This window comes from Uloborus diversus, chromosome 5 (assembly GCF_026930045.1).
Source record: "Uloborus diversus isolate 005 chromosome 5, Udiv.v.3.1, whole genome shotgun sequence".
NCBI lineage: Eukaryota > Metazoa > Arthropoda > Arachnida > Araneae > Uloboridae > Uloborus > Uloborus diversus.
In genome coordinates this window covers 138,361,133-138,387,057 of record NC_072735.1, presented here as the reverse complement: position 1 = coordinate 138,387,057, position 25,925 = coordinate 138,361,133, and the positions used below count along the sequence as shown (strand labels likewise).

The following is a 25,925-nucleotide window of genomic DNA, read 5'->3' as shown; positions in this document are numbered from 1 at the left end:
TTGAACTGATTCTTCTCCATTTCCATAAAAGAAGGCGATTTATTGACATTTATTCATGGTAATAGGCAGTATTTACACTAAGTTGCTCATAAATACTAAAGAGACATATATTTTATCTGTATCTGTAGCAGAGTTTATTTACACATGCATAAAAGTTATACCGTGGCAACAGTAAACAGTCAGAGCTTCAGAAATAACACAAATATGGCGATTTCAGTGTCTTTATACTATTGCTGAACGAATAGCGGATAGGAGAGTCAGTAGTAGGCAGTTGATGCTGTTACCTAGTGGAACACGGAAAAATTAAGGCATTCGTCATCTTGCCCCGGTCTCCCCTACATTGTGATTTTAATAAAAAATAACTTTTTGGAAGTCCAAAAACTACAAATCAGTTCAGCTCACAAATTTTAACATGAAATGAAAGAAAAAAGAACAGTTACATAAAATAGAACAATATTTCAGCTATTTAAAATAGTCGACAGAAATTACTGTTGTGCATGCCATGCTTATCTCACATGTGCAATTTCTCGTGGGGTATTTGCTTTTAGGTGGAATAAAAATAGGAAAACATTTGGAATAAATTTTACCTAACCATGTTAAGTCCAGCATTGACAACAAACAGATTAGTAGTTTTATATGTAAATAAAAAGTCAATACACTTGATGTCTGGTAAATTTTGATTCACAATAATTGAGAGTTTTTATGAGTACTTTGTTATTTTGTTATTCTAAAAATTTTTAGAATTGCTTTATCTTATGAGTTTAAACAAACTGCAAACCTTGGAATTAAAAATAATAAGGAATGTTGCAATGGTTTATAAAGAAAGAAAGTAACTAACTCACTTGTATTCAGGGCCGTCGAGAAGGGGGGGGGGGGGGGGTAAGCCTATGCATTGCATAGGGATCTGTGAGAGAGTGAGGGGCCCACAAAGTGGGCCTAAAAAAAGAAAATAATTTCCACCCCCTATTTTTTAGAAAACTTTTCAGTTTGAAGGAACTCTTTCTCCTAGAGTTTCCGCAGAAGTGAGTTCAGTGAAAGTGATCAAGTTTGAAGAGAGAAATTCAATTTGTCCTTCTTCATAGCCCCCTATCGACTCCATCAACTACCGTTTTTTCCGGGTATATCGCCGCACCGTATATAACGCTGCAGGCAAGTTTTTTTTTTGTTTAGAAAGCAAGTTTAACGCCGCACCGAAAATAACGCCGCTCTATTTAAAAATTATCTCAGAAGCAAGATTATCAAAGTAAAGAGGTGATAATTAGGAAAATGTTTAGCAATAAACATAATAACAGTAAATAAACACGACCACTTACCTTGTACCATTAAAAATCATTTTACTTTCAATGACATTTAATATTTACAAAAAAAAAAAAATACTATATACAAAATAAATCTGGAAAACAAATTTACAGATCTAAAAACCCATCAAAATCATCGTCCTCGGAATCTGTATGGAACATTTCCAAAATATCGCGCGGCAAAGGTTCATCAACATCTGAATCCGTCTCATCGTCCGAAGACACATTAGGGGTAGCAAGTCCATCAGTAATGACCAATTCGGCCTTTTTAAACGCTTTTTGAATCATTTCTTTTGGAATTCTAGCGTTTAGGACCCACTCGCAAACAACGCTAAAAGTTGCTTTCCGCATCTTGCCGCCTTTTGTAAACGTGTGGTTTTCACCGGACATCCACGTCTCCCAGTATCGACGCACATGACTCTTAAATGCGCGATTCACTGAAAGGTCCAAAGGTTGCAATAACTTAGTCAACCCACCAGGCACAATCGCGAGTCTGGTCTTTTCGGCCGCGAGACATTTCTTAGTCTCGTCCGAAATGTGCGTTTTCATAGAGTCCATAACGAGCAGACAGTTTTTCTGAAAAAAGGAATTGGGCCGCTTGCGCCAGCTTTTATGGGCCCACTCTTGCATTACATCCTGATTCATCCATCCTTTTTCGTTTGATAACACTATTATTCCTTTCGGGAAATCCTCCTTAGGAATTGTTTTTCTTTTAAAAATCACAACGGGAGGTAGTTTATCTCCCGAGGCTAAACAAGACAGCACCACCGTAAAACTGTTTTTTTCATTCCCAGTTGTTACAATGGGGACAGACTTCACACCAACGATGTCGGCGGTTCTTGACGAAGGCATGTCGAATGACATAGGGACCTCATCCATGTTCCCTATGTCGGATGGCTGGAAATTGTATTTTTGAATTTCCTCTTTGACAAACTTCAAAAAGGAACCTTTCTTTTGTTCCCAGTCACTGGGCAATTTTTGGCCGACGGTTGTTCGAGCTCTCATGCTCAGTTTGTTTCGTTTGAAAAAACGAGAACACCACGAAGGTCCACCCTTAAAGTCGTCGAGACCTTTTTCTTTCGCCATTTGCTTTGCTTTAATTCTAATGAGGACAGTAGATAAAGAGCGACCGTTTTTCCTTTGGTCTCCAATCCATTGGAACAGTTCACTTTCTAAGTCTTTCCACTTTGCAGCAGGACCGCGGCGTTGAGCACGCTTCTCTCTGGGCGTTTGCATCAGCACATCTTTCTGTTTACGCCACTCTCTGATGCGTTTTTCATCAACATTCAACTCCCGTGCTGTTTGCCTGTTTCCATTTACTTCTGCAAGGGCAACAGCATTTAATTTAAATTTCGCCGTATAACTTCGGCGCGTAGATTTGATCGAAGACATTTTGAAAAATTTTAACTCAAATCGCGTATGGCTAATTCCACGTGTGACTTCTAAAATCTAAGCAAAAGCATAGAACGAACAAGCATGGAGTTAGTTAGTAGTTGAACTGTTGCCAAAAGTATAACAATTTTCATTCAGACTTTAGGCTAGATGCTAACGCCCCCTAGCACCTCAGCCACGTTCGGAAAAGATAACCAGTTAAGAGCGGTTGACCGGTAGTTCTATTCGAACACAAGCATGCTGGTAGGTTTCTAGTACGGTGGAAATTGCGCCGCACACGGGTTTATTTTACATTTTCTTTTTAAATAAATAGATAAAACTTGTTGTCAAATTACTATTTATAAGCCGCACCGAGTTATTGGCCGCACTTTTATTGCTGAGAAAGTAAAATCGAGTTTGACGCCGCGGCGTTATTACCGGAAAATACGGTAAAAATGAATGAGATTTTTTTTCTTTGCGTGAATTGCTTTTCTTTCATGAAAATTCATCATATTTTAAATCCTTTACAAACTGATAGTGATATCTGGTGAGAACAAACATTGTGAGATCCAGCACACAAGTTCAAACATGTACATATTTTACCAACAACAAAAGTAAAACTAATACCAAATGAAGGGAATGTATCAAAATAAAGCATTTCACTAGTACTAATCTATGACAGCAAGAACATACACATAAAAATATCAAACATTATACAACAAATACCTCAATAAATAAAACATCATGAAAATCAGATGCAGATCTCCATTCTGTTATGGGTGTACCACTGTAGTAGGTCAAATTTTCAAACATATCCTGTAAAAAAAGTTATATTTTACACCTATAACAAAGTTCAGCAGAATTTAGGCGCTTAAAAAAAAAGCTATGTTACAAAATTTGCATTTACAGGTAGCTGATCAATATAAAAAAAAAGTTAGCAAGGCTTCCTTCAAAATGTAGAATAAACTGCAATGGTAGAAGTAAATGCTTGGAAAGGGGGGAAAAAGGAATTTCAATCTGAAAAAAAAAGTGATTTTAGAGTGGTATGAAAAAAGAAAATTAAATCCTCAAAAGCAATAACGATATTTCTCTAGCAATGTGCATATGAATGTCTAATGCATAACAATAAGTTATAATACTAATAATTAAATCAAAATTTTTTTTTTTAAACATCAGTCCTTAATCTCTTTATCTATATAAATAAAACAAAGAATATGTGTGTATGTGGATATATATATGTGTGTATGTTCCTCATACCAATTCAGTTTTTGTCAGATATGGACCAAATTTGGCAGGGGACTACTTGGACACCTGAGAAGGAACGTGGAGGGGGGGGGGTGTTGGAATGCCAAAAAAGAACCGAACCGTTCAAATTTTAACTTTAGGACCCGAAAATGGCATTAAACAGCTCTTTCTACCCAAAATAATTATCCGATATCTTTGTTTCATTTCCCATTTGAAAGCCCGCGAAAAACACCCATAGACTACAAAAAAAAAAAGGCGGTAAAATCATGGTAGGGGGGGGGGGATGTAAAAGCGTTGCGTGAATAAAGTTTCAGAAGGCTGCCACTTTTTCTCCTAGATGAAATAAAATTTTGTTTTGAGGTAAATTTCTAATTTTGATAATTATTTGGCAATTTATCTTCTTTCTTTTTTTTTTTTTGTCGCCAGCAGAAGATGATCAGGAAAGTTGCGTTTAATTTATTTGGGAATTTTTGATTTGACGTTTTCTTTCTTTAAGAATGATTGTTTGGACGGGAAATTTTAGGTTTTTTTTTTTCCTCGAATTGAAGCCTAATTGTTGAACATAGGTCACTTGACATAACTTTTATTTTCAAGGTAAACCGTGCAAATCCGGGCAATGCAGCTAGTATTAAATAAAAGTAAGGTTTCAAAGAAATTCTGAAAGGAAGTCTGGTAGGCCTGCATCCAAGAGACCCCATAGCACCTACAGCCTTGAAATTTTGTACAAAGTTACTTTAAGCCATGGTGGTTTGCACATGGGGTTTTGCTTTTTAAATTTCAAATTAGTTTTTTTGTAATCAATTTTTAAAGCTTAAATTTCGCATAAAGTGCCTGTTATTGCCTATTAAAGGGGTGAAAAATAACTTGCACACATTAATATTATATATCGTTAGAAAGTGTAGAATTTTCCGCGTTCTACGCAATTTGTTTCAATACCCTAACTGAAATATGGAGGGAGGTATTTGCGTTTTTAGCTCGAACTTTTTTAGGCTTAGCTAAAATTTAGGCACTACTTTATTCATTAAATCCATCATTAAAAAGTAAAGGAATTGTCCTAGTTTTTTTTTTTTTTTTGACACCCCTGGAAACTGGCTTTTTTTACTCCAGATCTAACTCGACCTTTGGTCGAAAATTTAAGCTTCTATCTCCAAAGGAACAAAAGTTACAAGCCGTTAAAAACAAGTTCGAATAACCTCATCTCCATTAAAATAATTAATGTTTTATTTGGTGCTGCCATAGTTATGTCTTTTCGATTTGCTTGTTTCTCCTTTCTTATTCAAAAACTTTTTTTGAAGGGTTTCAATTTAATGGAAAAATCTTAGGCTCAACTCAATTCAAGCCCTGAGCTTAAGAGCAATATATATTTCTAGAGACCACGAATATGAAAGTTACTTTTCAAACGTACAAAACTGCAGTTTTGCAATGCTCAGGAGTTCCCTTAGCCCATACGGCTCTGTAAGTTGGTACAAGTTATTTTGAAACCCAAGGAAGGGGTGCTAACTGACAATTTAAATCTTTGCGAATCAAATAAGATTGTGAAGCAATCTTATTTGATGCATTTTTGAATTCATTTGTCATCAATCTTATTAAATGCATTTTTGATTCGGATAACATTTTTTGTGTAATTGTGGTTCAGTAGAGGCAACTTTTTATCAACTTGACAAATTGAATTTCGAAAAAAGGTTTTTTGATACACCCTAGTAGGCACGTGAGTATGTTTATTCATGTAAGTGTAGATGCTTATGCATGTAAGTATGTATGTTTAAGCAGGTAAGTATGCTAATGCACGTATGCTTACGTCAAAATCCAACGTTTCCGTATAGTTAGTATGGAATGCTAAGCTTCTTTCTTTGACTCTCCTAAAAACTTATTTTTGCAGATACTGTACTTTACCTTCTCATGGCAGAAGTTTAAAATGAATAAAATGCTTCTCACTTATTTCATCTTTATGAACACAAATTATCAATAATACTGTTATTATTTTGGACTACGTATTGCAATTATTTCTCCAGAAATTTTATTCTGCCATCAGGCAGTGTAACTATATCGAAATGAATTTTGAAATGTAAAAGGACAGAAGCATAGCAAATAAGAAGCATGCACACCAAAAAAATATGTTATGCAGAACTTGAGTGACAACAACAATTCAATACATTGAATGTAAATTTCAGTCTGTATGTATGCAAAACAAAATACAATAAAAACTCATTCTGTGTGTGTGGAGAGGAGATAAATACTGTACGAACAATCCAAGAGACAAACACACATATGTTACGACATTAGAAATCTGACCATGGAAGCTGTTTCAATAAGTTAAAATATCCAATATACTATTCTGTCCTGGGAAGGTAAAGCACAGTGTCTGTAGAAATGAGGTTTTGAGATTTTTGATAAAATGCATTTTGGATAATGCTAACAGGGAAATAATGGAAACTTCACTTTTTTCCTGTGCTTTATTTTTAGTGGAAACCAAATAAGCAAGCTTGTGCATAATAAAGCTAAAGTACAATAGTTGTCAGAAATGCAAAAAAATGAAAATTTTACAGTTACTGTACTTTATTTTCCCATGATGGTATTGTATTCAAATTTCTTACAAAAACTGAAAATTATAAAGAGATCAAGTGATGAAGCACACGTATATCTTTATAATCCTTTTCATGCCTTTTTTGTGCACATATTTTATGAAACATATAGATCTTTATCTTTTGAAAAATGAAAATTAGACAGAATTTTTAGATAAAAATTCAAACCTTGTGCTCTTCTAAGAATTTCTGAGCTTCAGGTGTTTGTCTAACTCTTTCTTGTTCAGCAAAAGCTTGCGGGCAGTCACTGTCCACTTCAAGAAACTAAAGAGAGATAAATATAAGAAATTAAAAATGCATAGCAGGGAGATATACAGTTCTGCAAAAGAAAAATACCAAAAGATTAGTTGGGAAAAATTTACGTAACAAAGCATGTACATTAGTATTTTATACTTTTATTCCTAATTTTTACTGTTCGTTGAAAAGTTTTTAAATTACTGCAAAGACATGGAGACTAAGTTTGATGGCAAATGTTATCACAACGTAATGTGACTTCTTAAAAAGTAAAAACAGGTAGATTGTGAAGACCAATCAATTTTGAGGGGTTATTAAACCTTCCAGATCTCTGGAGGGGGATATCCCCTCCAAAATCTAAGCCCTAGATACATGTCAAAGAACAAGATTAGTGTATATCACCAAAAGAAGCCTACAATATCCTCAGGACAATAGGAAAGTAGTCTCATTTTATGACAAGGTGTAGTAAAACCTTTACAAAACTAACATACAAAGTTTGTCAAAAATTGTATACATACTTTAAGGAACAAAAAGTATTCACTAAGGGCTTATTTTGTATTCATTTACTGATCAAACATGCTGCACAACTTTCAGTTTAGCACAGTGGTTCTCAACCCGGGGGGGGGGGGGGGGGGCAATCGAAGAATTTCAATGAGGGTGCGAGTGTTTTGATAAAATAAAATGAAAGGTGAAACTTACTATTACTAGACCTTAGAACTAGCAGTATAAATTTAATTATAAAGATAATATTCAATCAGAAATAGGGGTGTCGGAAGGCTTCCTCCTGGCATTTTTTGAAATCGAAGACATAAAAACTCAGTTTTAGACTATATTTAAACTTGGGGAGAAAAGGGAGAGGGGATCCAAGATAGCCTCTCCTGATAATTTTTACTCAAATTTAGGTTCTCAAAACACAATCGTATGTTACATTTGATTATGTTCAAGAGAGGGGATCTGGGGACTCTCCCCCTAACAATTTTTCAAAATTGTTATTTGAAAAATACTGTTTTAGATGATCTATGGTGATGTCGAGGGAGAAAAAGACTCGGGGACATCCCTGATTATTTTTCAAATTTGAAACTCCAAGCACGCAATTGTGAATTATTTGTAATTGTGACAGGTAAGGGGGGGGGGGGGTCCAAGGGCTCTCTTTCGGGAGAAAATTTGAAAATAGTAGTTCTAAAAATGTAGTTTTACACGACTTATGGTAATATTAAGGGGAAGAGAGATACGGGGACCACCTGCCAAAATGTTTTGGAAATTGAACCCTTAAAAACGCAATTGTAGGATTTTTTGTTAAAATTGAGTGCACTGCCAGTTTCTTGAAATTAATGCTCCAAAAACGTAATTTAAACCAACCTTTGCCGAAAGGCAGGGAGGTGAATTTTTGAAGGGGCTCACACAGAAATGTTTCATAATTGAAGCACTAAAAGGGAGATTTAAGATGTTTTTCGAAGATGTTGGCGAGAGAGAGGGGGGGCATTCTCCCAAAAAAATTTCAATCTGCAGAAAGCGTAGTTTTAGAAGATTTTTGGGTGGAGAGATTCGGAGTCCTCCCCTGGCAAGTTTTCAAATCAATTAACGCAATCGTAGGCGCTTTTCAATACTGTTGGAGGGGTATGGGGTTTGGGAGATCTCCCACGAAATTTTTTCTGAATTAAAGGCTTGACACTGAAACTTTTAAGGATCTTTGGTAATATTAGAAAGAGGACCTCAGGGAGACTCATGGAGTTTTTTAAAATTAAAGTTCGATAGACAGAATTTATTCGACCGTGAATGATTAATTGAGAAGGCCTTTTTTGGGGGTTGCGTTGGGAGCACACTCATGGTTTTTAGAAATTGCAGTCCTTAATACTCATGTGCTGGACATCTTTAATGACGTTAGGGCAAGGAATGGGGTTTTCTTGGAATTTTTTCAAAATCTAAGTTTTAAAAACTCACTTCCAGGCCAGCTTTGGGGACGTAAAAAGAAGAGTTAGGAGTTCCCTATTTTTCCCTCAGTTTGGCTACGTCCCTATCTTCATTTTAAATTTGAATTGTTGATAAACATATTGTGGTAATACCGTCTTAAAATTTTCATTTGCCAAACACAATTTTTCTTGAATTTTCCATAGTAAAATTTCCAATTTCCAGTCTAATATTTTTGTTCTCTTGAAATACGAGCGTCTGCAGCACCATCAGAAAAAGAACTTTTAACGTTTTGAACGGATGTGATAATTTTCTGCGATACTTTACGGGTCTTATTTATTCCACTTCATTTTATTTTAAATGTGTCTCCTGTATCTCTTGGTCAAGCTTTGATTTGCTTACGATTTTTTATGTTCAAACATTTAGAACTTCTGGTGCAAGTATTCATCGCAATACTTTGAATCTCTTTTAGCATTAAACTGTTTTTTCCCCTCTCTGTTTCAAATATATTTCGCCGACTTATGCATTTTTCTCCACTTAGCAATGATTTTCAGGACAATATTTTTCATCAAAAAATTAAATGTGGGAATGTTTTGGCAGCCCCTACGAAGCCATCCTATTCATTTAACTTTTTTTTTTTTTTTAACTGAAGAAACATGAAGCATGGTTTTGTATAACCAGGGCCGCTGAGACACAAGGCGTTCACCATGTTATTTTTGTCGCCGGTCCCCTCTCCCATTATGCTAATTTTACTACGCACAATACTACAATACTTTAATTTAAGCCGGACCTGTAGTTTCCGCCTAGGCAGACATACCCACTCTGCGGCCAAATGAATAGTGTACTGAATCTTTTTTTTTGCGTTAAAAATGTTTGAGGCTTACATTTTCGCAGCCCTTACTTAGATAATCTTAATAAAAGAGAATCATGGATGTTTCTAAATTGTATTTTAAGATTACATTTTCTATTTAAATTTTACAGAAAAGATACTCTTGTCAATTGTTCATTAATAATTACTATTTTAATTTTTTTAAACAATGAAAAGTTTTTGCTTTTTTCTCCGCTAAAATGAAATTGGCAGCCCCACTTCTGAAAAACGGGGGGGGGGGGGGTTGCATCCTCCATACCTCCACCCTTGGCATTGGCCCTAACAGCACAGTTATCACATCCAGGGAATACAGTTTCATTTTTGTCAGAACTCATCAGTCTGGAATAGCCAATAACCGAGCTGAAGGCAGATGTCATCTCAGTGAAACCGAGAGAGCCAACAAACTGGTAGATAAAGTAAATTTATCTCATCAACGAATGTCCTAAGCATGGGACAGTTCAACTCGTAATGGGAGGCTAAGCTTAGATATTATTATAAGTTGAAACATACCACGCCGAGGACACTAGCTGTTGAGATAAATTTACTTCATCTACCAGTTTGGTGGCTCTCACAACTTCAATGAAATGGCATCTGCCTCCAGCTCGGTTATTCGCTATTCCAGACTAATGAGTCTAACAAGAACAGTCAGTGGATCTGATGACCGGGCTGTCTGGTATATTGCACGTAGTTCTGCCTTAGCCCTGGCTTAGAGGCAGTATCTTACTGCTAAATAACTGTAATTTGCACGATGTTGTGGTCACATGTAATTATTTTTGACATTATCAAACTTTAATTTGATGTTTTATGTGCAGTTTTTATTCATACATCTCTGAAAATGGATTTTCAGTATTAGCATACACAAGGTCAAAACATTGAGCAAAGAAAGAATTTAACGTAACCAGAGGTCATTTTGCCATAGTTTCAATCTAATGTTCAAAAACTTATCAATGACAAACTGTGACAACAGTCCCATAGATGTAATGAAAGTGACTGGAATTGCATGCTAACTACACCGAGACCCTAGATTCTCTCAAATTTATTTGTATTTAATTCATTCACTCTTAGACTTCGAAATAAAGTTATGAGTACTAAATTTTCCCATACTTACCTTTATATTTCTTTAATAGCCAGTGAACCTATCTTAATCTCAACTTTAGTTTCAAATTCCGCCTTTATAATTGTACTACTCATATTGACTACATATGGTAATAATGGTTGAGGAGGGGGGTAGAAGAGTGACTGCACATCAATGTTAAAAAGGCGACACTGAGACTGAAAGGTTGAGAGCACCTGGTTACGTAAAATACTCAAAATGTTTAACATTGGAGGCTAGACACATAACGTAGCAACAAGCAGTTGCCGCAACTATGTCAATCAAAGTTATGTAATACATAGTGTCTGCAACCGTCATTCCGTCATTTGTCTAGCAGCCAACGGTCATCATTTTGAATGCTTCAAGCAACCATGACCTAAACTGAAGATTGCACAACATGAGTTATCAGAATTTGAATGTAAAATAATCACATAAGTAATACTTTTCATTTCTTTAAAGTCAAGTGTCTGCTTCCAATGGACAATATAGAACGGATTCAAACCCAACTTGGAGGAAAGTTGGCAATTCCCTTACAATGATTTCAATAATTCTAAGAAAAACTAGCATAAAATGGCATAAAATCAAGATTGTGTAAGCAACTTAATTGATTTCGATAAGTTTTTATTGAAAAAAGTTCCTTAACTATTTGTTTTAGCATGCAAAGTGAAAAATAAAGCAATACTTATCAGCACTTTTATTGTACAAACTTTAATCTATTTAATAATACTTAAACTCAATGCTAAAAATAACCTACAAGAAAAATTAGAGCCAGAACAGCTGTTGTGAGGATTTTTATATTTAATTACTATTGGCTTAAAATAATAGTTTTCAAAGGTTATTAACTTTAAACTTACGTAATGCAACTCCTAACATCAATATGTCATAAATTTTAACCCCTTGCCAGTGTCACCCGAATCCAGCTCGAGCAACAACTTGATGCATTTTTTGTGATGCCCGAACTCAGTTCATGTTTCTTTTTTGTGCATCACGAACGGATTTATTTTTGGCTTGATAATACTTAGTTCACTATTTTTCTAATAGATGGCATTAGTTGTACTAAATTTTCAGGGATCATGAGAGCTCGGGAGGTGGGAAAGAAAGGAGCGAAAGGCGGAAGTGTCGGCTACTGAGACAATCAAAAACACACTTGGGCAGTTTCGCTTTCTCGTTTAGTATTTGTTTGTTTTTTTTTTGTTTTTTTTCCGCTTTTCCTGTTTAGTTTGTTTATTTTTAGTGAGTTTATTTGCAAATAATTTTCTTTTTTCACAATGTCTGATGCAGAAACCGATGAGGAGTACAGTTTAGGCTCCTTATGATCGGATACTGATATTTCTAGTGATGAAGATTACATCGAAAGTGATAATGATAGTAATATTTTGTCCTGTAGAGATTGGAATCCATTATCTTTGGACAATCTTCCTCCTGCCCCTCCAAGATTTCCATTTCAGCAAACACAAGTAGGTGCAACAATTGATATGACAAATTTCACACAAGAAACTGAATATTTTGATCTGTTTTTTATAGCAATTTGTTGCACATAATTACCATAGAAACTAACAGATGGGCAGAGCAATGCATTCACAGTCAAACAATAAAATCAAAAAGTAGAGTTAAAAGTGGTGGGTTCCCACAAATGAAAGTGAAATAAAGATTTTTCTTGCCTTGAATATATTACAAGGTATTATAAAGAAACCAGCTGTAGAGATGTTTTGGTCAAAAAAGGAATGCATTGAAACTCCGTTCTTTCAAAATATTATGACATACTGTTTGACCATCGATTACATGGAAAGGCTAATATCCGGTTTATAGGTGGAAATGGACCTCTCTATTAGTTTATAGGTGTGTTAGCTGGTTTGTTAAATATTTTCACTTTTGCCTCTATTATTTAGCCTTTGTTTTGTAAAAATGAAAATTTGCTCTCAGCAACCTTTTTTTAATCTTAAGTATATTTGATCTATATTCTCATGGCAAAAATTAATTGACTTATTTACTCACAACAAAGTTTTGAGCTTACCATTTTGCTTTTATGTTCCTGAACGAAATGAAAATCTTTTCTTTTTGTTTCCATGGTAACTATTTTTGTTTTCCCTTATTTTATTTTAGAGAATGCAATAAATGAATAAGGCACTAGTGACATTTTAAAACCCGTGCATCAAAATCCCATCGTTATTTTCCCTTCTCCCCTGCTAGATTAATTCAGATGGAATAGTCTTTACTTGGCAGACTGCCAAATTACATACAATCCACGGTCAAACAGTATGATAGGTTTCAAATAATTAAAAGATATTTGTATTTTGTGAACAATGAAGACAACGATCTACAGACACATCCTAATCCAAAACTTTATAAAATTTGGCCAATTTTTCAGTATCTAAATGAGAAATTTTCTTCTTTATACTTTCCAGATCACGACAAAGGTGCCCATATAGGGGGGTAAGTGGGGGCTCAAGCCCCCTCCCTCCCATAGAAATTAGAACTTCCTTGCTTCTAGTACTTTTTTCTTTGCAAAAATGTAAAAACATTTCTTCTCCAGCCATTAATGAATAAATTATTAGAAATGTCAACTTTTAGTGACTAATCTGTCCTGAAATCGGTTTGCATGGGGAAAATATCCTGTTAAACCATGGCTAAAACATCTGAGCCTCCCCCCCCCCACACACCTTACAATTTTGCATATGGGCACCCATGGATCACGATATGGCTGTAAATGAAAGTCTGATGCTGTATAAGGGTAGATTGGGATGGATCCAGCATATGCACCTGAAAAGATCTCGCTTTGGAATAAAGACATTTATGCTATGCAAGAGTAAGATGGGATATATTTTTTCTAGTATTATTTACACTGGAAAAGGCACAAAAATTCATACTGACTTTGCACATCTTCTGGTCAAGTGATTATGTCACTTATGGAAGCACTGCTAGGAAAAGGATATTGTCTGATCACGGACAACTATTATACATCTCCACAATAGGCCATTGCACTAGTGCAACAGTATTCTACTGACACTTACCGCACAGTCTGTGCTATAAGGAAATTGCCAAATGATTTCAAAAAAAAAAACAGAAAGGTGATGTTCTCCCTTTTCAACATGGAAAATTACTGCTTTAAAATGGCACGATAAAAAGGATGTTTACATGATTTCTCCAGTCCATACAGCAGAGATGATTGAGTATGAAGATAAAAAAAGAAAAGAAATTGAAACCGAAAGTTGTTCATGATTATAATAACACAATGGGAGGAGTTGATAAAGTTGATCAACATCTTACAAACTACCCTGTTGCAAGAAAACGATGCAAGAAATATTACCAAAAGATTTTTTGTCTCCTAGACCAAGCAATATTTAATTCCTTCATTTTGTATAGTTCCACAGGAGGTGCGAAAAATATGAACTACAGAATAGCAACTGTTGAAGAAATTGTCGAACAAAAGAAGTTGAAAGTTCAGCTTCTAGGACCAGGGCATCCTAGTCTGAACTCCCTACGCCTCACAGGTTGACACTTCCCAGAACACATTCCACCATCGGGAAAAAAAATCTGCTCCAATTAGACGATGTTTTATATGCTGTCGTAAAACCAATGAAAAAGGAAAAAAGATAAAACGTTAGACACGAGTTTATTGGAAAGAGTGCAACATAGCCTTGGGCGCAGTATCGTGTTTTGGGACATACCATACTGTAAAAGATTTGTAAAATTTACGTATTAACATCTTATTATTGCTTGTATATTATATTGCACTAGTTATATAATATATTGAGCTTCAAAATGTTGTTCAATTTGCTCTATTCGAATAAGATGTGTGTGTAATCCATTTTTTTATCAGTACATACTAATTATAACAATAGTACTTATGGAATTAATTTTTTTAAATTTGTAACAAAAAAACATTTTTTAACTTTTATAATGATATAAGAAACAAAATTAAACAGTCAAAAAAATTTCCCCATTTTTGACCATTTCTCAGAAATTCTTGTCATTGCTAAAGGGCTAAGGAGTGCTTATTTGCATATTTTTCGTAAGTTAAAATTAATACATTTAATTCATATAGAAAAAAAAACCAGTATGTTTCACATTTCAATCTCTTTTCTGCATAGTATAAAACTTGATTTTACAAACATTTCAAAAATTACCTTATCTACATTCTTTGGAATATAATGCACAGGTAGAGGTTGCCAATCTAAACTTTCATCAAACTGCCACGTTGCATCAGGAGCAAAAAATGAAGCAAGATTTGTCTCCGCACTTCTCAAACAACGATCACTATCTGAACTTACCACCTCGATCTAAACACAAAAAAGTAAAAACATGTATCATTTTCACAATTAATGAATTAAAAGAACTACATTAAAAACCAAGTCTATAAATAAATTTTACTATTATTATATAAGAGAAAGTTTGTATGTACGGATGTTTGTTATTCTTTCACGCAAAATCTACTGAATGGATTTTAATGAAAATTTACAATAATATAGCTCAAACATTAGAATTACACCTAGGGTAGTTCTTTTCCTGTTACGGAGGGCAAACTATCCTCCATAGTGGAGGGTTAAAACATAATTTTCACATAAATTCGACACTATGGGGGTGAAAAAATACCTGCACATATTTACATTATATGTCCATCGAAAGCACTGATTTTTCTGCTGAAGATGGAATCAGTTCAAAATTTCCGAGTTATATAAAAAACCAGCTATAATCTTTTTAGTCCCATGTTTAAAGGCTTTCATCAATCTAATTAAGTACTTAGTGTATCATTTCAACTTTTTGTCGATAACTAGAATTGAGTATATCATTTTAGCTTGTTGTCTGATTGTTCAAGGCTTTTCTCAAGTCAAATCGTAAATGAAAATTTTTTCCCACAAGATTGGCAAATAATAAATGAATTGGCTAGTTATTTTCCATTTTATGGGAGCGTTAATGAAATTAAATGGCTTTTGTAGTTCTTTGTGCCAGGGTCGGCAAAAACCCAGATTTTTTTTAAAAGCCCATGGACACAGGGTTTATTTTTTTTAATGAAACCAAAAAAAAAAAAAACTAAAGTTGGGTTTTTTTAAAAAGAAATGTGGGTTTTTTGTCTTTTTTTAGGGAAAATGTGGGTATTTGTAGCATATTGTAGCGTAAGTATATGGAGAAAGCACAAAAATTGTCTTGGGGTAAAAAAGCTGGAAAATTCAGCATTTTCTACAGAAAAGTATAAAAGACGACAAAACCCAAGAATGGTAAAGTTTCAGATTTTTTAGTTTCCATGATTATCAACAGTTAAGGCAAAGTTACTTCTCGAGTGATAAAACCATTGTTCGTTTGTTCGTTTTTAATTACTTTTTTTTTTTTTTTTTGAATTTTACTTTATTATACAGTCATCCCTCACTACTTCAACTTTCGCAGCTTCACTACTTCGCGTTTTTTTCAAATTCAGTAACTAGCCTTTTGCATGCATGTCTTTTTAAGTAAGCCGAGTTCTTCTGAGGCGTGTAGTTGTACTAGTTGAGGGAGTGGAGGTATAAAATCACCGAAGAAAGTGAAGAGAATCGCTGTCTCATTTTAACCGTTAAACACTAACTGGAAAGTATAAATCACTGTATTATTACTAGGGGATGTAAATGCATCTATAAATGGTGTTCAACAATGTACTAGCTTTGTAAGTTGTATATGGTGTACACTTAATACCTTTAATGAGGATAAATATAGAGAGGAAGAAGGTTGGCTCATACGGGCACTAACTGTTAATTCATCATGGAACAAGTTGAGCTATTTTCATAGATTAGTAAATAGATTGTAAGAACTTCATGTGTGTGTGTGTGTAGTTTATTTCTCAATGATTAACAATGTGATATATATTTCATCTAATTTCGTGCAATATATTAAGTAATACAAATGTAATGGTGGCAAAGGATGCTGTTTCATGTCTAGGGGGCTCTAACTATGTTAGAAACCTATTTAAGTTGCTGTAATGTAAGTTTCATGCGCTCTAATTAGGAAAATATTTGGTTTATAAATACAGAATCCTACTTCGTGGAAATTCAGTTATTGCGGTAAAGTCTGGAACGAATTAAACGCAATAAACGAGGGTTAACAGTATTTCATTTTGTTACGCAAAACTACTGTAGAACCTCAAGTAGTTTAAATCCCTTTTTACTCAATTCCAGCTTAATCAAGACATTTCTTTGAATTTTATGTTGCCTGTTTTTCTATTTCTGTGTAGAGTAAGAAATATCAATCTTTTTCGTAAGATAATGAAAATACTGTACATCATATTCTGTTTTCTGTCTGACCATTTGTAACACCTGTTAATTTCTAAAAAATATACCTTGTTTATTTGAGATTTGTGATGCGTTGGTTTGTAGAAAATAATTCAAATGAAAGCCTTTTAGCTAGAGTAGTTTCCTCTGTACAATCTACAAATATTAAGAAAATCAGACGTGACAGGACTTAGTCAAGATATTTTAAGTTATTTATTGACCAGTTAATGAAAAAAAGTTGAATATATTTATTTAAAATTTTTGAAGCATTTTTTTAATGCCGTTAAGAGTTAAGAAATACTATTAAAGTTCAAAATTCATTTTTTATGTCCATTGTATGTGGTGAAGAACAAATAAAAAAGAAGTTTAAATTGTGAAAGTATTTAAATTAATTTTTTTTTAAACTTCTCAGAAAAATTTAAAAAAAAAAGTGTGGGCTAAATAATGGTTTTTTTTTTAAAAAAAACCCATTAGGTCCAACCCAATTGGGTTCAATCCGGCTAACCCTGCTTTGCGCTGATTGGACACAAACTTATTATCGAATTGACCAGGAATCTAGCAATATTTTCTGCAAAAAGATTTCAATGGGACACCCTTGGCAATTTTTTTAACTGTTGCTGTTTTTGATGCCAAAGACTATGCAATATATTTTTACGGCTCACCATGTCACTAAATATTGCCATTAAAAGAATCTTTAGAACTTTTGTTAATTTAAAAACATCTGCTAACTAAATTAGACATCTTTAAACAGAGCAAAAACTTCCTTAATTTATTGTTTTGCACAATTTCAACAATCGCTAAACTTTTCTACATATTTTAGAAACATTTCGGAGGAAAATTTTTAGTCATTTTATGGTCACCAAAAGTATTCTAGCGTTTAACAACACTATCTCTTTAACAAAAAATTATTGACAGACTGTTTTTCAAAGTAGGGAGGGGGAGTACTATTCAAGGTATTCGAAAACAATTACTGCACATTTGGTAACATTTTAAATCGCACCAAGAAGCTACAATGATTAAAGTTTAGCAAAATAAATAACACAAGTACAGGGGGATTATGGGCAGCAACATTTAAAAAAAGTTTTTACTTCAATAACCATATAGAGAAGGTTTCAGATGCTATTTTCAAGATAAAAATTAACAGGAAATTTTTTTAAAACAAGTGAAAAAATTATATATTTTGGAAATTCTTCAAATTTGTGTGCTTAAATCTTGTGCTTTTGTTTCTTAATGAATATTATTTTTTTCTTTACACTTATTGCTATTTTAGTTTTAATGAAAAAGTGGAATTTGATTTTTAATCACAGCAAAATGGTGCTTTTTGCGTTCTGCCAGTCAAAAAAGAAAACAAAGGAAAGTAGTTATTGTTTCTCATTATTACTGTTGCAGGGAACACTGGGTATTTTTGCTTGATTTTTCCATGCTATTTAAGTTCTTTTGAGGGTTTGTACCTAGGTGGCAGTAAACTCATGAGGATAGAATTCATCTAATTATCTATAAGATATGCAGCGTTAAAATGAGCACCCGAGCAATGCCTAGCTGTGATGCTGAGCAATAAGCTAGTAAGAGCACAAATATCAAATACAGTAAAAACACTTTACAGAACCTGATAGTCAAAGAAAGAATTTCTAAGAAGATACTCTCTTGAATAACTTAAGAACATAAAATAATTAAAATATGTTTGCAACAACAGTAGTAAAATTTTAAATAAAAACAATTTATTGCACAAAACTTGCAGATTACTGCATACAGTGGTGTAGCTAGGGAGGGGGGAGTCAATAATTGAAACATTACAAATAGTTGTGATGAAAATAATGCATAAAATTTTCCCTCTCCAAGTAATTTTTTAAAACATATTCCGTGCAAATCAACTGTATTTTGCATAAATACTACTGCTCATCCTTAAAAATTCAACTCCTTGAAAAATCCAATATGACTTAAAAAGATCTTGGGAAAAATATGAATTAAAAATGAAAAATAGAGACGTACCGAGTACTCGGTAACTACTCGGTACTCGGCCTACTCGGCCAATTTACCGAGTACTCGGTACTCGGCCAAATTCTGATCAGATACTCGGCCAATACCGAGTAGTTGAAAAAATTGAATATTGTCCAAGGCAGATACTAAAATTTATAGAAAAAAGAGCAAGCATTATATTCTGCAATCATTTACAATTAAAATTTATAAGTCAAATTTCAAATTTTGAGAATAATGAAGTTTGTAATGCTTCAATGGAATAAATATTTTAATGTCCCCAAAGTTGATAAAACTTATTTATGTAAAATTATGCAAAACAAAAGTATAGAAAATATGGAATTTTTATATTAAAAATGGATTTTTGTTACAAACAAAAATTAGTTATAAAAAATTATGAAAATACCTTTGCTTAAAAAATAAAAGGAAATAAAACGTTAAAAGCACAGTGCAGGAACACTGCAGACACGTGCTTTGGCATTACAAGGAATTCCATTTTCAATGCACAACATGGGAGCTCGTAGATTTAAAGGCATCCGACAAAAGTCAGATTTTTTTGTCGAATGTCTTTACATTCTTTAGCTGACATGTAATGCACTGAAAAAGATGTTCCTTGTAACGGAGGGGGGGGGGGGGGCAGAAACACATGGTCTGCAGTGTTCCTGCACATTTGTTGTATTAAAATTATTTATGTTTGGCGGACTAAAACTATAATTGATTGGCATAAATTTGTTTTAATTCCAACTTGATTAATCATACCTTTTATTTATTTATTTTTAATTTTAAAAATAATTTTTTTGCAAAATTTTTGACACAAACAAAATTGTTTATATAATGCGTAAATTGAATTTCAGCAGGAATTTAGTTTTAAAAACTATTATATAGACAAGGAGGTCTATACTACTATTCCAAAAAGTTCAAAATTCATCACATGTGTGTCGGTGATTCTTCATAAAACATAATTGGTTCTTGGTAACTCGGCCGTGTACTCGGTAACTCGGTACTCGGCCGAGTAGTAAAAGGCCGAGTACTCGGTACTCGGCTACTCGGTACGTCTCTAATGAAAAACAAGTCACTTACTTCAAGAGGACTAGAAGTTGTAAAATTTTGGTACATCCGACGAAAAAGTTTCCCCAATGCATATTGTTGCCTTCTTCCAAGCTTTAAAATACAAATTATAAATTAAATACTTAGCAGAGAAAGAAATACTTTTTATACATGGTATTTGCTGCAAAAAAGAAATAAATTAGCTCATATTTTCTTGTGATGGTAAGGGGAAAAAAAAGATGCCAACATTTCTGTACCTCAAAGTCGGATTAACCCAAGCCAAAAAATTGTGATTTTCTGTTTAACCCTATTCCACATCGAGCCTTGTGAATGTAATCCAAAAAAATCCCTTGTAGTTATTTACCAGTGTTAAAAGAGCAGGCGTCTTATCCTTTTATGAACCAGCAAAACTTTTTCACTCTCTCCTGTAAAGTACCAGCACGTGATTTACCTTAGTTTGGCTTTGAGGTATATTTGCTTGAATGACATTTTATCATATGCTCCAAATCTGAAATCTGGATCACAGCATTTTTACTACAAGATTTGGGGGCAGCAATCTTAAGAGGCCTCCTAAACAATGCGATTCTCCTTTTCATCAACATTGCATATTTTCTTTATTTTCTTTAAATAAAGAAAGATTAAGACAAATTAACCGATTTACAATGATTATCAAAAATTTGAAGCGCAAAGGAAATACTTATTAAACAGAAATGCTCAGGGGTGTGAGAAGGGGGACACCTGTTAGTCCGGGCCTGAAAGGGGCTCAAGATTTTTTAAATGAGTGGTAAAATATATGTAGAGAAGTAGGGGTAAACAATATGAAGGGGGCCCGCAAAAGTCATTTGTGACAGGTCCCAAAATTTCTGTGCATGCCCCTGATAATGCCAATATTCTATGTTTTAGCCATAAAAATTGTACTTTTGTTTTTAAAAAGTACGTCAACGACTTTATGAAACTTTTTTAAGTTCATTTTGGAAAAGAAAGAAAAGATTAAAAAATGCACATAAGGTACATTTGTTGTTGTTTTTTTAAATTTAAGTGTAATTGAATGAAATTGCTTTACCATATACATTTTACTTCAAATTTAAATTAGGCCTTCATGTTTTCAATAATATTGATGTTCACTAGCACCAAGTTATGGTTTTTTCAAAGAAGAAGGGGGGGGGGGATGTGTCAGTCAATATCTAGTAGAGGGGCGACAGGCTCAAAAAGGTTGGAAACCACTCCCTAGAAGTTTCAATATGTGCACTTCGTAGGTTTCATAAAAAGGCAATTCTAATGGATTTTCTCTATTTATTTTTTCTTATATGTATATAAATGCTTATATATATATATATATATATATATATATATATATATATATATATATATATATATATATATATATATATATATATATATATATATATGCTTGAATTTACTTTATAAGCGTTCCTGAATCCAACATTGAGTACACTTTGTTGCTAAAAACACCAACAGCACCTACCATACACAAGTTCTGAATAAAGTTTACAATGCTTTATAACAAGACATAATGATGTGTCACTCCTATTATTTGAGAAGGTTTTACAAATCAAAAAATCTCACTTTCTAATTCTAGATTTAAGCTTTTATTCTAACTCAGTGTGCCCAATCTATGGCCACCCGGCCACATCTGGTCCACGAAGCTGACTCGTGTGGCCCATTGGTTTGTTCAACTTTACAAAACGAAAATCACAATTTCATTATACATTGAGAATTTTGGGACAAATACTCAAATATTTTTTTCTGAAATAGAGATACTATCTTAGCTTCATTTATCAGTGTTCTGACCCACAACAATTATTTTATTATGAGCTGCTTCCCTAGGGATAAAGAAAGAGATAGAGCACCAACTTTCCTAGCTGATTACGATTTGCATTACTTACTAATATTTTCCTTGAGAAAAAATTTCAAACAGTTTGAAATGCAATTTCATGATTGAATTTTACAATAACGATGAATTCCATAATGAATTTCAAAATTCATCATTGTATGAAGTAAATTGATACCATATTACATTGCGTAAGTCAGCATGCTGGGAAAAAAAAGTGAAGTTTTGACCAGTATGCCAGAAAATTTGGGATTCATTTTGCCAAAAAAAAAAAAAAGACTAAAAAACTAGTTTATTTAGTCAAGAATATAAATATTTAAAGCCTAACAAGAGAAAGATAAAATTAATGTACGTTTATTAATTTAGTTACATGATAATAAAAGGATCAACTCAAAAGTAATCATAGTAATTATTGCATTTATAAATTTTTTTTAATAAATTGTTTTAAATTTCAATTATATAAGTAAACTACTTTTTTTGTTCATTGAATAGCTGATTTAAATTGTTTACGTAATTATCAGTTATTTCAGGACTATTTTTCTAAACAGAATAATAAGAATAACCTTGTTAATATTTTAACAATATTAAACCACTTAGTAATTTTAGTAAGACACTGTATAGAATTCTCATTATTTTTTATCTTAATTATGTATTTATTATATTAAATTAAGAATATTTTTCTAATCTCAATGTTTTTAGCAAGGCAGAAATGATCATGTAAGGGTTATTGAAAACCTGGTGAACTTCAAATTTTACGGCATTCTGGTTGATGCAGGATAATACCGTAGTTGGCAGAGTTAAAATTATTCAACAAAACATATAGACACGTACCATGGTCAACCTTCCCAATCCTTCAGACCAAATGCTCTCAGGATTTGGATCATTTGGATAAAGTGTAATGGGTGCTCGATCTCCATGTCTGAAGAGCTGTAACATAAAACAAAGTCACCCACTTATTAATCTTCATATTTAATGTATTTTCGCATACATAATTACAATCTTTTTTTTTTCCAAAGAACTGAAACACTACACACCTCTAAACACAATACTAGTTTGGGGGAATAAAAGCTAGTAGAACCACAGGAATTCAGTAATTTTGATTTTTTATTGGCATTCATGACCAACAAATGGCACCTATAGCAGGGGCAGAAACAAATTAGCATTTTAAGGGGGATCATGCTAAAAAATAGAGTTTTGGGTCTGGAACTGCTTAAGTGTCAAACTGTCGATACGAAGCACCAAACTGGCCTAGAATAAGGTGCCTTAATAGGGTACTTTATTAATTAATTTTAGAAGCTATGAAAAGAAGTGGTATTTCAAACATTTAGTTTTAAAAGTAATCCACAAATTAAAAAGATTATCGCAAACACCTAAATTTTTTTCATAAATTATTTGGACACAATGTATAATTAGAGCAGGGCTATGTTGGATTTCCTACATCATGATGCATTGCCAACCTTACATTGAGATGTTGCGATGCATCACAATGTAAGCTTTCTTTTTTTCCTTTTTAAGAGTTTTAGCTATAACTGCTTATTTAAATTCTTGAAAAATATATTTAACATGAAAAAAATATAAATTATGCCAGACACTACAAACAGATTCTAACAACAAGAAATAGTAAAAAAAAAACAGCGTTGTAAGTGCAAGATAGCAATAAATATTATCCAGACATGTGTCTTAAAATAACAATGAACCTATTTTTTCAATAAAAAAAGATGTAAACTTATTGAAACAGTCTCATCTTCTTGCATTTAAAAAAAAGCTTCCTCAAAGCACTAAAAGACGTGTATGCACTCTTTGTTGAGATTTTATGCTTTAAGATTTTTTTTGATGAATAATTCATTATAAGATAAAAATGTTCCATCAATACATTTTCCATCAAGAGCTCAAAAAATTGCGGATATTTCTGCAAGTTTTGGGAAAAGTGAAGGTATTGGTTCGCTTTTGATACTTTCATACAGAGACAGCCAGAACTTTAATTTTTGGGAGGGGTCTTCTTTTTAATTTGCCGAATTATACTCAGAGTTGTACTGAATGATAAAATACGAACGTGAACACAAAAGGCAATTTCGCAAAGTAATCCCCAAATTTACCAAATCATCACAAAAAAACTTGTGGAATAAGGACATTTTTGGAAGGTTACAGTGACCTTAAACTGGGACGCCCCTGCTTCCACAGCGTGTTGAAACAATTAAGAGATTAAAACGGCAATGATCAAGGAGAGGTCTCTGAACATTGGTGCTTGGATTTGTAGTCTGTGCGGCATTGATGCATTGGTTTAGAGAAAAACTCTAAACCAGTTTCATGATGTAGGATGCACACGGATTTTTTTCGATGCATCGCCCAACCCTATGTATAACAATATATTAGCATGATATTCTACAGCCATCATGTTTTATCCAATTATTGAATTATGATCACTGATGAATGGATAATATAGTCAATGGTTAGGAAGGATGATGACCCCCCCCCCCTTCCCCCTGTATCCACCCTGACCTATAGCCCTTTAAATCCTATAATGAAATCATACATTACTGAAACAATGAACAAATTTTATTTCAGAAAGTTATTTTGACAGTTCTGTGTAACTTACATATGTCTAAAACCCTACTTTTTCAAACAGTTTTCGTGAAAAAATCAACAAGTTGATTTTTTTTCCTGAAGTAAGATCTTACTTTTTGTCACAAAGAAAAAAATGACAACATTTGTTTCAAACTAAGAACCGTGGGTATACTAGTCCACATTTAGGTAACTTACAAAAACTAAAATTTTTAGAAGAATTAGATGAGTAATATTCGAGTAATAGCAACTTAGTGAAGTTACAAATACAAATGTGATGACCAGCAACAGGCTCTGGGCCCAGCTAGGCTGTTGCCTAATCAGTTTTAAGTCCCCAATGGGATCAGTGGCCCTCTTAAAGCTATCCACCACCTTGCTCATTAATACCTCTTCCGGTAAGCTGTTCCGCCCACAACCCTGCTAAAGAAACAATTTTTCTTAATTTCCAGATTAGCCTGAGTTTTGAATAGCTTAAAACAGTGTCCCCAGGGGTAGAAGTGACCGACTTGTCACATATAGGACATTTTCCACAAAAAATATAGGACAAATATAGGACACATTATATATGAATAATTTTGCAATGAAAAACGAAATAATACATATCATATATTATTTAGTTATTCTTATGAATGATTTTGTTTAAAAAAACCTCAAACAAAATTATAACTTACATCTGAAATGAATTTCCTGTAATTGAAAGAAAAATTTTTGAAAAAAACAGTGTACTTTATATACTAATTAACTAAACAAAATTTGAACAAAGATAATTTTTTCTTCCTCACTCATAACTAAAGTACTAATTCCACTGTTCTTTGATTTTATACAGAAACTGAACCCTTTACCACTTGTATTAAGAACAAACAGAGCTTGCAAAGGATCCTTCTGACGTTTTTCAGAGTTTTCTTTATGCTTGAATGCTTCAGCATGCTGCCTCAATTGCGAAAATCCACTATTGCTTATGGACCCTGAACAGTTGCAAAAATGGCAAAAATAGGTAAAACCATCTTTTCCTTCAGTGCACCATGCACCAAAATTTGTACACTTAATGTCCTCCTGGTTCAACCACTCCACACGAAATTTTGTTAAGCGATTTCGCCGTTATAATTCCACTTATTACAACAAACTACATTTTAACATCATAAGGAACTAATATTCCACGATCCCAAAATTCCACAAAAAGAAAAGATTGCAAAAAGAATATTAGAATATTGCACTGTACACAAAAATATACCAACAAAAATGAAAACCATAATGGAAAACAAAACACACGGCTGTGGCCCCCCTCCCCCCAAACGCAAAATTCTAAAACCAACTTCAGACGACTTAGTTCTCGAAACTCCACCCACTATAGAGTGACGTCACATTGCTGTAGCCAATGAGAGAAGATGCCTGTTGTAGGATTTAGTCAGTTGCGTTTTTTAACCTGAAATTCGTTTGGGCACGTACTTTCAGCGAAAAATTCGACGTCAGAAAGTTTATTTGCTGTTCTTTTTAAAAGATATATAGGGTAAAAAACGGGAATATAGGACATTTTTGAAAAATACAGGCCGAGGACTACTGATGGCCTTTGAAAAAAGTTAGAAAGGTGACAAATTTGAAAACAAAGGCGACTAAAAGGTGACAAAAAAGTAACTAAAAGGTAACCAAAAGCAATT

General features: G+C 33.4%; 1 protein-coding gene across 2 annotated transcripts in view; it reads right to left on the bottom strand.

Moving 5' to 3' along the window:
• LOC129222191 (prostatic acid phosphatase-like) overlaps window positions 1–25,925 on the bottom strand; it is an 82,137-nt gene that overhangs the window by 38,794 nt on the left and 17,418 nt on the right. For both annotated transcript variants that reach the window (XM_054856661.1, XM_054856662.1), the window contains exons 2-6: window positions 22,540–22,635; window positions 19,890–19,970; window positions 14,727–14,879; window positions 6,665–6,760; window positions 3,396–3,485 (exon numbers count right to left, since the gene is read on the bottom strand). In XM_054856661.1, coding sequence (XP_054712636.1) covers window positions 3,396–3,485; window positions 6,665–6,760; window positions 14,727–14,879; window positions 19,890–19,970; window positions 22,540–22,635 — 516 coding nt within the window. The remainder of the gene's footprint in view (window positions 1–3,395; window positions 3,486–6,664; window positions 6,761–14,726; window positions 14,880–19,889; window positions 19,971–22,539; window positions 22,636–25,925) is intronic.